Genomic DNA, 18,721 nt, shown 5'->3' on the forward strand with positions numbered 1-18,721 from the left:
ATAACTTCTTCGCTGATGTCTCCCTCATGACAGAGTACTTCTGCTCTTTGGCCAAACATAGGCGGATTGTACCACACGCTTGTCTATTGATCTTGGCCCACTCCTTGTCATCCATCTTGTCAGGTTTTTCTTCAAGGGCTATATCTAGCTCTTGCTGACATAAGACATCCAGGATCTCACATTGCCACATACCAAAATTATTGGTACCGTCAAATTTCTCTACTTTAAATTTTGCATTTGTCACAGTAGTCCTTGCTGATGACGATGCTGCTGCCATTTTTCTCCTCAATCCCAACTACTGTATACGTGAACAGTACCGTATACGTGAATAGTGTCGTATATGTGAATAGTATTGTATACGTGAATAGTATCGTATACGTGAATAGTACCATAAACGGTCGTATTCCCCAAGTACGAATCTGGCTCTGATACCAATTGTTGCGCGGAAGCGTGTAAAAGAGTAAAATTATTGTACTGAAAAATCACATTAAGTTCAATTCCCAGGAAAGAGAGGTAGATCACGAAGATCACTTAAATACCAAGTCTTTCCTAGCCAGAATATCCCTCTATCGTAATTTAATAGCACAATAAATCACTACAATCACATTCACCAAATATGCAAAACAAATAATAAAGAACACCAGAATTTTAACGAGGTTCAGCAAATTTTGCCTACGTCCTCGAGCACTACCAAATATATTTCACTCCAAAAATTACAAGTGAAATTTACAAATAGAGAGAGAGAGTAATGCCTTAAGTAGAGAATGGCAATTATGGGATGAAGAAAGTAAGAAATGGTTAGGCCTATTTATAGTTGAGGTTCAAGGATCAACTTGCAATGTCCCTATACAATTAGGGACCAAAATTGCAATTATCCCATGCCAACTTTTAACCCAACTTGCCAACCAATTTTACTTTCTACTTTCGGTGCCCACCCTTTTTGACTTTTCAAACAATGGGTGGGTTCCAATAAGAAACACTCAAAATGTTATCTAACTGAAAATCCGAAACAAAGAAGATCAAGCAATCTCTCTCTTAGACTTCATTTGAGAAATTCATTGAATTGTTGTCGAATTTGTTAAATTAGGGAACAGAAAGAATTAAATGCCATAAAGCTAGCATTTTGTCACATTCACAACTTCTCCGGTAATCTTTAGACCAAATTGAGTCTGAAAAACAAAAAGGAAAGTTGTCTTGTATTATGCAGGAAGAAGAGAATTGTCTGCCACCCCCCCCCCCCCAAATCATTTGTCTTGTTGCCTTACGATTAAAGAGAAATGACTTCAACTGAAAAGCCTTGAAACCCTTTATTTTTTTCCCACTTTGGTCGCATGCACTGCAAAGGGAATATGGTTTTCTTTCCCCTTTTTAATTCTCTTAGAAAAGGAAGCTTTGACAGCCTTGTGACTAATGCAACATATTAGCTCTTTCATGGCTGCAAGATCATTAAGATTCCCAAACTACTACTGCCATTTGTGTATTTATGTATGTCTTTGCTAGCAACTTTATTGCTTAACAATCCACCAACATATCCAATCCCCGTTTTAATTTAATTGATTCATGTAAATTATCCTCGGAAAAAAATAATATTCAACAAGTTGAGAGGATTTAAAGTACTGTATTTTTCGAGATTCCCACAGTTTGTTGGTAAAGAAGAAACGCTTTCAAGTTTCAGCTATTCTTCTCCCTACCTATGCCCTGCTTGAAAGCTGCTTTATTGCTTGAACTATCGCTTTCAAGGTCCAAGCACCAACGCCCTAGATATGGGGCGTGTAAAAGTCTGGGTCGAAAATCAAAATATTCATCATAAAATTGGTTCTATGGGCTGCTAATAATCATCTCCTTCAATTCTACTAGCTGGTTTTCAGGTTATTTTTATTAGTTTGCTGTCAAATTGCACGACTGATGATTACACAATATGAGAATCGTTCCTAGCTGGTTATCCCTTTAACCATTTTGAGCAATGTCAAGCTTTGGGCATGCAATCAACCCTTTTCTTCATCTTTTCTAAGAATCGTTTTTGCCTGATTGTTACAACTCCACCAATATTAAATCTTACATAATGCTTGATATCAGGAAAATTTTCAGTACTTCTTAGTAACCCCCTTCCCTTATGTGTTATCCTTTCTGTGTCAAAAACTGTTTGGTTGATTTGGTATGATCAGTCAAGTTCTTCCATTTTCAAAGCTTTTAGACTTCCTATCATTCTTTTTCTTTTCCTAATAAAAATGATTTGGCTTAGCCTTTGAATAGAGGAAAGTAAAGAGTCTGGAAATAAGAGAGACAATTCACTGCCAATTTTCTTTACAGCAGAATCCTACTGTAGGATTGGGACTTATTATTCTGTCATGTTATAGTTTAAGTAGATTCCATCTCTTTTTTTTCTTTTTGGTTTTAGACCCTTGATATCCGGTAATTATATTGGGAATTAAGTCAAGCCAAATTAGACCTAGACAAAGCCTCTTCTCTTTATCAACATCTTGCTTAAAAAATATAGAACTTACTTACCACTCGCCCACCAAGTTTTCACATACACTTTCCATTAGATAGGGGCAAATGTTTGCTTTGATAATTCAATACTCAACATTGAACTAAAAAAACCTAGGGAAAGCTTGACATTATTGTGAAGGGCAGGGGCAAGAGAACAACTCGTACATTATCAAAGACTGAACCATAGCTACAACGTAGGATCTTCAATTTTTGATACAAACTTTGTTTCTTTCCTTTTTTTTCGTTTTCTGGAAATGCATTACAAACTCTTTAAGCTAAATATAAACGACAGAGAAAGACTCAAATTGGATGAGCATTGTGTGTGTATTATCTTCTCTGTTAACAGTCTAAAAGTAGCAAGGATGAACCAGCGTGTGCTGCTAATGACACGATGACATATTCATGGTTGCATTTTTGTTAAGCCATGAGGAGGGAACCCCCACTATAGTTTGAGCAATTCAGGGGCTACGAGTGTGGTTGAAAGGGTGGTGTAGCGGAGCAGCGGCGGTGGCATTATGGCCGTGGGGTGGTGGTGAGACTGCCGATGCTGGTGGTGGACATTGGTAACACTTTGTGAAGAGCCCAAATGTGTCAATCTGATGTATGAAATTTGTCATGCTCGCCCATCCACCAAATCCAAACCCAACAATTAGAACCCACACCACAACAAACACGTTTATGGTATATGTCCCAACCCATCTTCCAAAGTACTTGGATGGTTGCTCCACTGCATTCTGCATCAAAACCGTTCATCCCACACCACATATTAATACTCATACATGAATCAATGATCCAACAGTGAAAAAAATTTTCTCAGATAAAGACAAGTTTTGTGTGGTACCCCCAGATATGGGGAATCAGGTACGAACAAGAACATGAACATATTCTGGTTAATAGTTGAAGCACGAATCTCGTGCCTTTTGCAAAAAATATTACAAACTCACAATTATCAACATGTTGTCCAAATATGTTCAGTGTTAAATCTAAAAGATTAGGAGATTAGGAGAAAGACCCGGGACTGGTCTGCTAGACTGTGACCACACGCTATCTCCCTGTATCTTGGATTTATTAAATACCAAATCAAATTCAATACCTAATAACATATACTTTTTATTACAAAAAATATATATATATATTTTTCAATTCTCAGTCAAATGTTTGACTCTGACATAAAGTAAAAAATTATGTCAGATATTCTGCATTTGCCTGTTCTAACTCTAATTAGCTTAAATAATTACTTACCTCTCGAGCAGTTGCTGATCTGAAGGTGAAAATGTGAGCCAGTGCTGGAATTATGTAGACAGTGAAGCTAACAAGGAGGGATCCCACGGTGGAGTTTATTGGTCCAAAGAATGGGAAAATAATGGCCAAAAACCAAATGGGAACCACCACTGGCAATCTTGCTGCCGCTCGCTTGCACAGGCTCTTACACTCATGCATCCCAATTGCTTTCTCCCATACAAAGTACAGTGGAGTGCATGCAAATCCAAATGTTATGAACTGCACCAGAAAGAATGAACATTGTTACATGTACTAGTATTTGTTATGTATGTATGGATCTGATAATAGAGAAATTTTTTTCATAGGCATGCCTGGTGGATGAGCATTAAAATGACAGCCATATCTCTAAAGGGAGTTCTTGGGAGAAGAGAAAAGGCATTTGAGTGATCGAGAAGCATGTCTCCGAATGCCCAATATACAGCAGCAGCCACGGGAAGTGTCAGTGTCAGCACATACAGTGTTGCTATCAGGTATATGGCCTTGAACTTTTGAGGCTTCCACATTGCGTGCATGATTTCCCTGCGTATCCCCACCAACCCACAAACTTAAACTTACATTAATTAGCCATTGATTCTTGTTACTACATGTATTTATTACGTTCATTTTTCTGCAGGTACTAACTAGAGTCTATTAGTCTTGGTATCAGGGCCTGAAAAAGGCCTGCCTTCTCCAGGCTGATTAATTTTGGGTTTAATCCCACCGCTTTCAACTTTACGGGCTTTTCTGCCTGTGGGGTGTGCTGGATTCACTGAACAAAGCAGGACCCCCACAACGGCATTTCTCATGATAAAAGCGAAAGGAAAGGGCAAAAAAAAAAAAGGACATTGGCTTTCTACATCCAAAAGGAATACTATGGTTTCCAAGAACCTTTTGCCTGCCACGCTTACAAAGGGCATTTTTGGGAATGAAACCTCGAATAATAGTTGCTATAGACTATTATTAACAACAATTTAAAATTTATATGAGAATATGTATGTTTCTTGACAGGGATTGGTCATTGCATCTCCAATGGTCAGATCATGTCTAAAGAAGTGGAGGTCTGGTCGTTTTCACAACTGTTTTTATATGCATTTATAAATAGAAAACAGCTGCTAACTAAGCTTATTATGAGTTAAGAGACCAGGCGTAAAACATTTTAAGTATCCAATTTATTGAGTTGATAAACATGGGCAGATTTGTATATAACGTAAGAGACACGAATTCTAACTATAAATTAGTCTTACACAGTAACAGCATGTCCCCCGAATGTATACAGAATGTTGGTGGCACCTGTGAAATATAACACCAGCTTGGTAGGACCAGAATGTTTAACTCCCTCAACCTACATTTATATCAACAAAATTCCATTTTTAAAAAATAATAGATTTTCTTTCATTCATCACACAATTATAATAATATGCTTAGTTAAATAAGTTATCAATTTGCAGTTTTCTTTCTTTTCAAGAAATGGGACAGGACAACCACATTTCCTTTTGACTAACCCAACATGTTCAACCATTTTAATCTAAACAAATTATATATTCAGGCATGAAGCATCATCTTAATAAAGTGGTCCAGTTGACAAAGTAAATGTGTTGTACTAATGTCAACAAACTGAGTTGATTTTGACACATCCTTAAGTACCTACAATTTTCATAGGTTTAGTGAATTCTATAATAGACTAAACAGTGGAAAATGTTAAAACTGAAGCAAATTAAGGGCTAAGTGGTAAGTGAGAGGTTATACCTGGCCATGGAGGAGGGAAGCAATGGTGAGATACCATGCAGTGTAGGTGGTCATTATAAGGCCAAGAAAAGACCAGATTCTGTAATTATGAAATGAAGGAATAAAGACAGTAGTTGCACAACAAGCCCCAAAGATGTATGTCCAAGTCCTCTTGTCCAGATTATCATTTATGTAATATATGTTACTGCAATAACAAAACAAAAGATACCCAACATTAGGGAATTGATTTGTCAGGGTGCATCACCATGATGATTCCTCTATTATTTTATTATGGACCTAAGAAATTTATATTTGGATACAAAAGAGTAGGTACCTTGCACAAGCAATGAGTTGAATGACAGATCCAAACAGAAGAAAAGTGCAGTTAAATGCCAAACCCACGTTCCTCCAGTGTTTCCCAAGGAGCCCATCAAGAACCTCAAACCACTGCACAATTTAAAACACATATGAGCATTAAAAGATAATAAGTTTTCGATGCCATTTCATCATATACTTGGAGTTAAAAACCTGAATGACATGGTTCCTGAAATCAACTTTCTCTCTTTCTTTCCTTGTTCTATATTCCACATAGAGTATGCTGATCAGATAAGCTGTCCAGCTACCCATCAAACCATAGAACAGCTGAAAGAGAATTCCAGAAAGCATCCCCAGTTGAGAAAATGAGTATGGCAATGTAAGCAACACTTGAGCTACCTGAAAGAAAAAAAAAACACTAATTTTAATCTCCATCATCACACAACAAGTGCAGTTACTGAGTGGAAAAAAAGAAGCAAAGATATGGGTGAAACCTGATTAGAAGCACAGCTAAACCAAGCATCATAAACAGAACCACCATGCCAAAAGAGATTAGGAATCTTGCTTTTCATGCCTTTAGGCTTTCCTTCAGTTTCCATCTCCACATAATTCCCAACAATCACAGTCTCCACCACCTTATCACTACTTGCCATTATCTGTCTCCCTTCCTCACACTCTTCCACTTCTGTTTTATTTCCCCTACAGCTTTTCCTCAAATGATAATATAGGTAGTGTTGTTTCAATGCAAGAAAAGGATCGATAGATAACTCAAGCGAAGGTGGTGAAGAAAATAGTATAGATATATTGGGTATATATATACATACACTGCAAGACATTAAGTGGGGAGAGCTTCTCGAAGGATGAAAAAAAAAAAGAAGCTTTGCTTGAAAGGTATTTTACAGAGGGGGGTGCGAGGTTTGGGTTCGGGAAGTGGGTAAAATTCACTTTTTCGAGCTTAAATTAAAGGTGTTTTTTTTTAAAAGTTTTTGTTGTTATTGATTTATGAATTTTTTTAATTAAAAAATCTGTTTTTTAGTTTGTTATTCAATTAGACTAATCATAGTTTAGAATTTAATTAGAAAGGATGAGTGTCTTGTCAGCACGAGTGGGTCAGTGGGTAAATTACCACTGTAAATATTATATTAATTAGGTTTAATTATGTTCTCAGTCCCTGTACTCATCCCACATTTGCCATTTTTAATCACCTAACTTTTAATTCTAAGAATTTAGTTATCGTATTCTTTTGATTTAATAATTAAAATTCAATTGATAACACAATTAAAAAACTTCTAATAAATTAGATCATGTGAAACAATTGCTCATATGATAAATTTAAAGTAACGTGAAAGCCATATAAGAAAAAAAAAACTTTCACTTTACTTTACTGAAAAATACTCAAGAGCCTTACAATCCCAAATTAACATTTTTATTTGCTTGATTTATCTTCCACATGTGTAATAATGACTACTTGGAAATTTTTTAAATACCACATAAGTTAATGTAACGAAAATATTTTGATGGTGCTAGTAATTGAATTTCAATTATTAGATCAAAAGAATAGGACGACTAAATTGGTAAGATTAAAAGGAAAGGGATTGAATTCTAAATGTGTAAAAAATATAGAGACCAAGAACATAAATAGACCTATTAAAGAATCTTAAAATTTACTCAATTAAATGCGTCAATTATGACGACCAAAAACACACTCCACAAGAGTAAGTTGATAAAATAATTTGGAGAGGGTTTATTAATGATGGGTTAAAAATGTAGAAAAACAAGGCACATAGGGAGGGAGACAAAATGAAGTTAAAAAATAAGAAAAGAATGAGGCAAAGGGGAGGAAAAATTATAACAAAGTAGACCGCATGATTGCACCCAAACGGGCGTGGTCGCTTTACATTACGATGAAAGTCGCTTTTATCACATGGCCTATCGCTCCAATTCCCCGCCCCCCTATAGCCCAAACCCCTAAACACATGCACTTCCATTCCTTCTTATTTTTAATATCATTTCTTATGATATTATAAATTTCCCCAATTTCCATATCTGATATTATAAAGTTGAGCTAATTAGATGACTTTTATTCTCTTAAAAAGTAAGTGTGGGGCGAGGTGGGGTGGTTTTTTTGGACAATATATATGGAGTAATTATTTTTTTGGACAATAGATATGGAGTAATTATGATAATTGTTTGTTTTATTCTGTCTCGTTTTATTATATGAAATTATCATTTTATCATTATATATTTATTGAAACAGTAAAAATGTCATAATATGTTATAAAAAAAAAGACCATAATTTTTATACTTGAATATTTTTTTAGTAAATATGTTCAAATATTTCCTTGCATTTAAAATGATTAAAAATATTAAAGAGAAGTAGCAAAAATTAAATTGAAGTAGAGCGAGATGGGACGAGGATGGATACATTCATATCCATAGTGGAACGGAACGTGCCGATTATGGAGCGGTAGTAGGTCTAGTAGCATTCGCCCCCGCTCCACTCCATTGTCATCCCTATCAATAAGAAAGTAAAACGCTCTTAACATTGTTTTCTTTACATACAAAATTGAAATTCAAAACCTTATTTAAGGAATATTAAATTTCTTATCACTTGATATATGTAAAAATTAAATTTTATTAAACACCACCTTCAAAAATAATTTCAAAGAAAATTAACATACTCAAATATTTGATCTACGCTCATTGCAATATTGTTGATACACAGTATCAACATAGATAGAGAAAGAGGAGAGAGAGTAGTGTCGAAGAAGACCAATTTACTTATTTTAGGATCAAAAGTTAAAAATATAGAGGAGCTCGAGATAAATGGTTAATGTATCAAAATTTTGAATGAAACTATATTAACCATAGAATTATTTATAGGTAAGCGGAGGGTATTATCTTACCCAATCATACCACTAATAGAGTGTTATGTAACTTAATCGAGGGTTGAACTGAGTTTAAATTGAAGCAGGAATAAATGGAGAATACTAGAAAAGATTTCCACTAAATACATAATTAGCTCATGTTTCATATGCTATCGAGAATAGCATACAAGTTCGGTTACTCTTTTCTTCGATGCACTTGTATTTTTAATTAAGGTAAATGACACTTATTTTTCTCATGTTCAACGTAAAATTCACCTTAAATGCTTTCAAGAATGATTACTTAATTAGAAAAAGAAATTCATAAACTTTATTGAGATATATTTACTAAACAAATATGTTTGATTTAAATTAAAATAAATATTTTGAATTTATATTTAGTTTAGTTATATATTATCTTTAAGATAAATTCATTAAATTATTTTATGTAAAATTAATTAGTTAACATTATTTAAAATTTTCGATAAAAAACTTATTAAAATATAAAAGAAAAACAAATCATTTTGTAATTAACATTACAGTTAAATATTTAAATATTTAACTTTACATAAAAGTAGAGTAAATACGAAAACAAAATCCAGCAGCAATTTCCACACATATCTTAGCAAAAGCAAGACGTTGCTGGGATGCAATGATTCCATCCATGTAAAGAGGTTTGCCAAGCGCACTCACAACATAACTAAGACCTTTCGAGTGAAAAACTCTAATGGAACTTAAGAAAGTTGAATCCAAACAAGCATCTGATCTATAAAAAACTCAAGTTTTTTTCAAATTTGTCTCCCATCAATGCAAAACAATCGGCTTATTCTGAATGTCCCAAAGGCCATACTCTAAGACCCAGTCCCTTGCAGCAACTGTAGCAAATTGAAATATGTACAGGTTCTCACCAGCTGCTTGATTGGCGTGTTTTCCCAATTCAAGGGTAGAGTTCATTGCCATAGCTGTTTTTGACTATTGTCCCTCTCTTGTCTGGTTGGATAATGTTTGCTTTTCTCCTCCAAAGCCTTTTAAGTTTTTTTTTGGTGCAGGCACAAGGATTTTTTGTCCACGGTTGAGCAGTCCTGGCAACAAGAGGTTGCTGGTGATCCAATAGTGAGGTTGTTCCTCAATTTGAAGTGGTTGAAGCAACTATTAAAAGCCCTCAATTCTGAGCCTTTTAGTTGTAAAACCCAAATTTCTAATAACCCAAAAATTTGGAATAAATGAAAGATTAAATTGAAAGAGATTGCAAGTTGATGGCCTTTATTGAAAGAAATGGGAAAGCTAGAAACTGAATTGGACAAAGTTGAGGACCAATTTTGGTTCGGTTAGGATGGAACCCGTCGATTCCTTAGCAGGAGGCATAATAATTAGCGATGCACAGTTCTCATAAGGTTGGAAGCAGTGCGAGAATCGCTATAAATAGTTGAAAATGGTTTCCCATGGTTGATTTTCTTCCCGACTTTGCTTCATTTACTCTTGTTCATCATATTCTTCAATAACTCAAAGAATAAGGCCATGGAAGATTCTACATGAAGCAGACTTCATGAGGATTAAGATGGAAAACTAGGGAAACCAGCAAGTAGGTAAGGTTCTTAACCCTTCTATGTACGTAAAGGTTAAGAAATGAGGTTATGGATCTTCAGAACTGTTCTAAGGGTTTTATGTGTTATGAAAGTTTAAGCTTTTAAGATGAAGTGCAAGTTTAACCAGTAGATTTTTTGTTAAATGCTTGGCTTCCAAGAGAATGGAAGCTCTGGCTTTTAAGGAAACTAAGTTGTGGAAATGATAAAGTTTCAGGGGAGTTTCAAACTCCAAACTTGTTGTTAAGGTATACGTCGTCTATGTATGTCATGTTTGCATAAGCATGAAATATGATGATATGAATATTCATTGCATGATTGTGGGAAAACCTTAAGGGGTTAGATGAAGTTAGGATAAGAATGGGGAGAGAACTCATTAGTTACTGCCTTAGGTGAAGCTCCAGCCCTTGCAAAGGGAACACTGTGTGTTTGAACATCAAGGTTAGGTGGTGTAAATGAGGTAATAAGAGGAGGATTCGGGTAATATGAATCATGGAATGATATTTACCACGACAGCAGTAACGGCTGGTCCTTCGGGGCAACACCGTGACGATGGTATATGGCGTAAAACCATAAATGAAAGACCCTATGGCAGTCTGGTATAAGGTACGTAGCATAAGACCATGGATGGACGCCATGGAAACATGGTACACGGTAAAAGGTATATGGTGCAAGACCATAGATGAAAGATGCTATAGCAACCAGGTATAATGAGTAAAACCATGGATGAAAAACCCCATGGCATCAATTGATAGTACGCCAAGATGGCAGATAGGTGTAAGACCATGGATGAAAGACTTCATGACATTCACAGATATAGTCCACTGAAACAGTAACCACAAAATAGAGATAGTCTATTGGGACAGTAAACACAGAACAAAGTAAGTCCAATGGGACAATAAGCATGAGGTGAGCTTGCAGAGATGTGAGGAATAAGGTAAGAATGGTATAAGACTATAGCTCAATTACGGCATTCCATAGAGCCCATTAGGGAATAAATGAGAAAAGTACGCCAGAACCTCAAGTGAGGAGTATAGGCCCATGCGCCAAGTATGAGAACCCTCGCAATGGAAGAAGAGGCCTATGCACCCTCCACCCAACCCGATCGACTGCATCCGAGTGTTGGGTGTTACGCCTAAGGATGGACATACTTAGACTCTTTCTTTACTTTCTTATATAACTACATGAGAAATGACTTAATAAAATTTTCTTTTCTCTTATACTAAAAAACCTCAAGTATCTCATTAAAGATATCTTTACGTACAATGTATGTTTCTCTTATACATAATAAAACTATGAAGTTCAACAAATACATCAAGATTTTACTAATTACAGAATCAGAGTACTATAACTCATACGCAGACTTAACTTCGCCATATAAAATCCCGTATGACTTGTACTTTTTTAGCCTTTTTTAGCATAAACTATGGTTTCTTATCCCATTCTTTAGGGAGACTTGCCTCTTTATATGCACATCAGCACTAACCGCCGCTCTACTGGCATAACCTTGGAATCACCCCTCCGCACAAGATTCTTTACAACTTGAAACAAGAAACAACTTATATAAGTTCTTGAGAACTTAGTAAATCTCTATTACTTGTTTCATTACGTTGTAGCGTACTCAACACTTTACGTATTCTTTAGCCTATGTCTTTCCTCGACAAGTACTTTGCCCTACCACTTCTTATGGTGTTGTTCGAACATATTTGACTAAGACTTCCTTAAAGTGTACTACGTACATCATTCATTTATTTTTCATCCTCTTATCCATATCTGATCCTTACTCTTCTCGTGTCTATCACATATTTTATTCTGACCCCTTTTCACCTTACTGACCATTTTCCTCTTTCATTTACAAAGAGTTCATCTCATTTTTAACATGTGGAACCTTTCTGTCGAGTCCAATAGATACCATACTTTTACCTTTCCTTCAAAGAGTCGTTTATCCAAAATTTACCATGTTAGTATTTCGTTAACAGAGTTCGCCATTTTGGCGTTGCCATTAAATCTTTGTTCCGAGGTTACTTTTATAAACTGTGCCACTAAGGCGTATTCCTGACTTCAATATCTTCCCTTGTTTCTGGGAGCTTCAAACACTCATTTGATCAGCAGATAGCCATGAAGGCGTCCACTTGACTTAAATAGCCACAAGGACATCCACACAACTTTCGGTAGCCACAAAGGCACCTACTGATATTAGATAGTCGCAATGGCATTTAGTTATATACATAAGATAGCCATAGAAGTGTCCATACAGATAGATAGCCATAAGGGCTCTCATAATACATTAGATAGCCATAAAGGTGTCCACATATAACAGACTTCGCCACGAAGGCACATTTAACAGATACAACCATAAAGGCTCTTATACAACAGAATTTGCCGCTAAGGTTTTACTTTATCAAAATTAACTACGAAGGCTCTTCTCATAACAAAACAACCACAAGGGCTTCTGCATATAACATATTCAGCCACAAAGGCTTAAATATAATAGATTCTACCACTAGGGATCACATATAATTGATTTCGCCATTAGGGCTCACAATAATAGAGAACAGCCACAAAGGCTTCCATATATAGGTATATGGCATTTTCGACAATAGTGATTTACCTAAACTTAATGTCTTGGGGTTTGCCCTTTATCGCATGGTACTCATCGAACCGGCCTTTATCTTTTTCCTCATATGACGTCATAGTCCCAGACTTGGTATTACACTATGTGGTTTTCACTTGCCATATGATGTCATAGCAAACGACTAAGCCTTATACAATATGATATTCACTTTTCATGTCCGGAATTCACGTTTACTGTCTCGACGGACTCACATACAAGTAGACTCTTTATACAGGCTCATACTTGACAAACTTATTCTTTCAGACATGCAACTTATGCTAAGACTCGTTCATAACAGAATCATACTTCTAGACACATTCATGCGTATGCATGCTTTCTTTATAAAAAAAACATATAATCAAGCTCATGCTTTCTTTACTATTTATCATACTTATCCTTCCTTTCATAATAGAGGCATATCTTTAATCAAAGAATCACATGCAACTTATCAAGAATACATCTTTCACAGACTAGTCATTTGGAACAGAGTGAAATAACATGCAAACATACCACAAGATTTAGTTTAGAGACTCACCTGTTAGCCTCAAAGGTAGCTTAAACTTTAGACTTGGCTTCCATCAACTAGATCATCAGCCCCTAAACGTTAAACCACAAGAAACTCATCAAGATCTTTCCTTTCTCACTTGAACACTAGCATCATACAACAATCCTTTACCATTTTCGTTACTAAGATTAAACATACCTGCTCTCATGGCAACTTAGCATGTAAGGTTGGGAAACTTACCTTACAAAAGAGACATATCAAAGCTGATCCTCTCATTCTAAGCTCATCCTAAAATAAGATGATTTTTCCCCCTCAGGTCATCCTTATATAGATAGAGGATACTTTTTGAGGAAGTAATGAATAGTGCCTGTTATTGACCCTATTAGCTAGATATTTTCCTTCGTCCCTTTAGAAGTTTGACACTTGTATTAATCCATGTAATTCACCCAGTAGATGTATGACAGTTGTAAAAAGATATACGTACGGGCACACTTACGTTGAACTAACATAATTTTGGGTCTTAGCCCATCCTTTGTTAAGGTGTAACTAATAGCTTAAGCAATCATTTTTTGGCACATCACGCCTCTTTGGTGGCGAATCTATTACATGAGTCCACTTAATACTTTCGTTACAGACTACGCGCCCACATACACATCAAAAGTCCTAGTAGGACGAACAACGTTTTATTTACTCATAGACTTGATAATTCGTCATTCGTCAAGCCTTATACTTAACCTAAAGGAGCTCTCCCATCTTTCCTTGGTCCTGCTCTCCCAATGGGAGATATATCTTTCTTGTCTTAAACATTTTGAGTTGTCCATTGACTTTATTAAGACTCAACAAACGTCACATCAATCATTTTGATATTCTTATCCAAATCTTATGAATTCCAAGAACTAAAGTGTTTTCCTATGGTTCTTAACTTTTTTAGTTCTCATTTGGTTACCTCCTAACTATCTTAATCAACTCAAGGTCATTATTACTAGTTACCATTATTATTGAAATAAGCTTTTTGTCACAGGCATACTCACGATGGTTCTTGTCTTTATACTAGCTTAAGCACAATTCCCTTTTAACTCATCTTATTCGACCCATTCTCTGAACAGTACACGGATACTAAGACTCCGCTGGACGAGATGTTACAGTAATGGCAATTGGACCTTGATGAATCTACCAAAAGTGATGACCTTGATGAAAGCTAATAAAGAATAGACAAAGGCCCAACGAGATTTAAAGAAAAATAGGGTATGCGAGAGTTGTCCTGTTTATGAAAATAGAAGAAGAAAATATCCAAAGATCTCATGTAAGGATCCAAAATGAAGAGCTACCTTGAAGTTGTACACGAGAGGCAAACCTTGTGGAAAGGATGGGAGTCTCACTCTCATGATAAAGATACTATCCAAGGGACAGTATGTCTATTAAGACTATTCTTTTTTGAGAAAAATTTAGTACAGGTACACCGCAGAAAGGATAGTTTCGAAGAGAGGAATGAAGGAGATCATTTCATTCACGTATAAGACAAATGAAGTTATATGTAACACCCTTAACCAAACCCAATTCACTAGATCTGGATCTTAGGTATTATATTACTATTACAAACTTATACATGTTTAACACACACAATTTTTTAAAGAAATGCATCTTATTAGTAATAACGCCCAATTGTGTTGCATCTGGGCGAACAATGTATAAAAAACTTACAAAAGTAATTATTTATTACTTCTTCTTATATTGTTCCACTTAGTTGGCCTCTAAGTAATATTACTGACTTAGATTATTTGGCCAATACCACTGAGTCATCCTAAGGCTTAAATACAAATCTTTGAGACTTGTCCGAAATGTTTCTATCAAACTTGAACATGACCAGGCAAACCCCACTCTGTATGCATAAGTGTCCAACTTGCCAGTCCTTTAGCGCAACCCTGGCCTCTTCTCCCATTGGCGCTTCCTTTACTTGAGACATAAAATGCAGAAGGGTAAGTTCGATGGAACTTAGTGAGAAAACCCTCTTTTACCTAAGCCATTATCCATGGATTTCATTGTTTGTTTCTCGTTCATAACTTTGACCCTATCGAATGTACAATTTTTTCCATAACATTCCGTACTGAATATCTTTTAGAGCTAACCCACACTTGCCAATTCTCATAATACCATGCTCATCATTCATTCCAAGTCTGATCATAGGCGTTGTCTTCAAATGGTCATCATAAAGTTCGTTCTTCAGCTTATGTCATGAATGCGTTCCTTTCTAAAAATAGCCACATAGGTTTTTTTTTCAAAGTCTCGCCACATAGACATCCTTTTAACACAATTTTCCACAAAACATTCATTTAACTGATATAGCCACAAAGACTTACTTTTATTAAAATTAGTGTTTTTGATGATAGAGATTTACTTAAACTCACCATCGTGAGGTTTGTCCCTCATCGCTGGTACTTACCCAATCGTCCTTTACATATTTCATATGATGCCATGACCCATTCATGGTCTTTAGAGTGTCATGGCCATAGACTTGTCTTTATCAGAGAATCGTGTTTTTAGTCCCGATGGACCTCTTTAGCTTGAGTTTCGTGTTTTTAGTCCTGATGAACACCTTTAGACAATTCCAGAAACAAACATATGCTTATCATGCAGAATCATACTTGATAGGCTTATTCCTTTCAAATTTGTTCATAATAGATGCATTTGTGCTTCCAAACATGTAACACATTCCTCTTAAATTTCATGTAATAACTTGCTCATGGCAGAAAATTTCACAACAAACTTGTTCAAACAATGGCTAACTCATGACATACATATTCATGCTTTCAGACATATACGCACACATATCGGTGTTTTCCCTTTTAGGGTCATAGAGTCATGCTTTAATAGTTCCAGTTTCATACTTTAGTCAATTGGCCCAAAAATATCTAGACTATAACATACATGTAAGAGCCAGTCTAAAGACTCACCTGGTGGTTTGAGTAGCAGCTTAAACTCCCATAAGCCAACTTAGTACTTGTAACGCGGGGTTTGTACAAGTTTATACAGTCTTTATCAAGTAATAAGTAAGCATAAAAGTTATCGTCTCACAGGTACTGTATAAACACAATAATTTTAAGGTGATTGATGATTAAATTAAATTAAATGATCTAAATTCATTCTAACCTAAATGCAATACATGCAATAAAAGGTTTAAGATGGATTTAGTAGCAAATTCACAAGCTTTAACAACAATAACATGAATAGGCTAGAATAATCACATCAATTGACTTAATTCATTTTCATCATTGTAGCGACGTAAAAATTTTGGTTTTGGTCGCTAATTGTGGTGATTTATTGAAAATTTGAAAACTTGAAGTTTGATTTTAAAAATAAACAGGGAGTCGCCACCGATCCTTTTTATTAGGTGTGACCGGACACCTGTTAGACTTCTTTTAAAACAAATAAAAGGGTGAGCTTAGGTCTACATTAAAAGCCAGAGAAAAATTAGGGTTCGGGAGTCGGTTACGCGTGAGGAAGGTATTAGCACCCTCGCGACGCCCAAAAATTGGTATCTCATAAACACAGGTTGTCTTGATTTTCAAAAATACGGTTCAATGTAAAATTTAGTCGTGATCCGATTAAAAAACAAGAAATGTTAGTTTATTTCGTTTTTCTTTTAGAAGGGTATATCGCTTTAACACGAGTCAATTGACGTTCACCCAACATAGCGATGAACTCGATGACTTAATGTTAAATCGATATATTGCCTTGACTATTGAAATTAATTAGAAAACATGGATAATTTTTCGAAATAATGTGAAGCAAGCTGATATGAAATAAACATAAATAAATGGAAGAACTATAAACATATTTGAAACAAATAACAAATATTACAATGATATTGGAAATTAATAACCGCGCATGCAAGATCAAATGCAATGTTAGCATTGAATACGAGAACGTAAAGAGAATACGATGAATATACACATGAAAATAATTAAGAGTATATATGTAAAATATGTATATATAAATATTAATGGTATTAGAAAGATATATAAGATAATAAAAATATATAACTAGTAATGTTAAATATATATCCATAATATTTACATATGTACATAAAATAAATATTGAGGAACACATGCACCTAAAGAACATATATATACCAATATATATAATAATATTATGAAAGGGAACGAAACAAATAATGCATAAGATTAAAATGAAGTTTTGAAAAATTATTACCTATATACATATATAATAATAAAAATGGATACATGAAATGACATGAGAAATATATGTATGAATTTAGTATACAAAACTAACAATTAAATAGAATCATATACATGCACGGTATTAAAATGTATATACATACATAATAATAATGTTGGGACGCCTATTAATAATATTACATAAATATATACATATATGTATAATAATGATGAAAATAATAATAATAATAGTGAAAATAAATAATATAATAATAAATATAATAGTAACAATATTAGTAATATGTAAAAAAAGGAAAATAAACGAAAAAGGATTAAATCGGAATAAGAACAGAATTTCAGGGCGAATTTAAAAAGAAATAAAGAAATAAAGGACTAAAATGGACACGCATGAAAACAACGAGGACCAAAAGTGCAATATTCTCTATTACCAAAACGCAGCGCAGCACGGAGGGACTAAATTGATGAACGGGCAAAACTCTGGGCCAAATTAAAATATTAAAAACCTGATTGTAAAATAGCAAAAATGCGGAAGGGCCGATCGCGCAATTAGCCCTTCCGCTTCAAAAAACACGCGGACCCTGGCCGGACGGGTCGGGTCGACCCGACCCGAAGCCCTACACGGCGTCGTTTAGCTTCAAAGGGGGGTCCAAAACGGTGCGTTTTGGACCCCTAAATAAACCAAGTTTTTTTTGTTTTTTTCATTTAAAACAGGAGAAAGAAAAAAAGAAGAGGAGGGAGAGAAAAGAGAGAGCGGGGAAAGAAGAGGGGGGAGGGGGAGCTCCGGCCACGGGGGCCGGTCACCGGACGGCCACCGGAGCCTCGCCGGTGCCGGCACCGGCCACCGTACACGGTGGCCGGAGAGGTAAAAAACTCTAATTTTTTTTATTTTTTATTTCTTATATTTTTATATTATATTTTCGTATATTTGTCGTATTTTTTGATATATGTATTTGTGAGAATATAAATAAAAATGACAATAAATATAAAATCACCTTCTATTTTCGATTTGCGATTTTGTGTTTGGTGCACTGATTTGGTGTTTTTTTTGTGTGTTGATATCTGTTTCGGATGATATTCCTGCTCTGTCTACTGGTTTTTTGTTTCTCTTTTGAAATATATGTTTGTATTGATAAAAATCTAAAAAAGGAACCCCTTTTACAGTGTTTCAT

At 35.2% G+C, this 18,721-nt stretch overlaps 1 protein-coding gene across 1 annotated transcript; it reads right to left on the bottom strand.

Moving 5' to 3' along the window:
* Positions 1–2,636: 2,636 nt before the first annotated feature.
* On the bottom strand, positions 2,637–6,650 carry LOC107916752 (auxin transporter-like protein 5). The gene is made up of 8 exons (XM_016846118.2): positions 6,285–6,650; positions 6,004–6,189; positions 5,810–5,922; positions 5,497–5,680; positions 4,995–5,092; positions 4,083–4,290; positions 3,733–3,990; positions 2,637–3,224 (listed from the first exon to the last, which is right to left on the bottom strand). The coding sequence occupies exons 1-8, from the start codon at positions 6,624–6,626 to the stop codon at positions 2,949–2,951; spliced, it is 1,665 nt and encodes a 554-aa protein (XP_016701607.1). The 5' UTR covers positions 6,627–6,650; the 3' UTR covers positions 2,637–2,948.
* Between the last annotated feature and the right edge of the window lie 12,071 nt (positions 6,651–18,721).

The sequence above is a fragment of the Gossypium hirsutum genome, chromosome A01 (genome assembly GCF_007990345.1).
Source record: "Gossypium hirsutum isolate 1008001.06 chromosome A01, Gossypium_hirsutum_v2.1, whole genome shotgun sequence".
Lineage (NCBI taxonomy): Eukaryota > Viridiplantae > Streptophyta > Magnoliopsida > Malvales > Malvaceae > Gossypium > Gossypium hirsutum.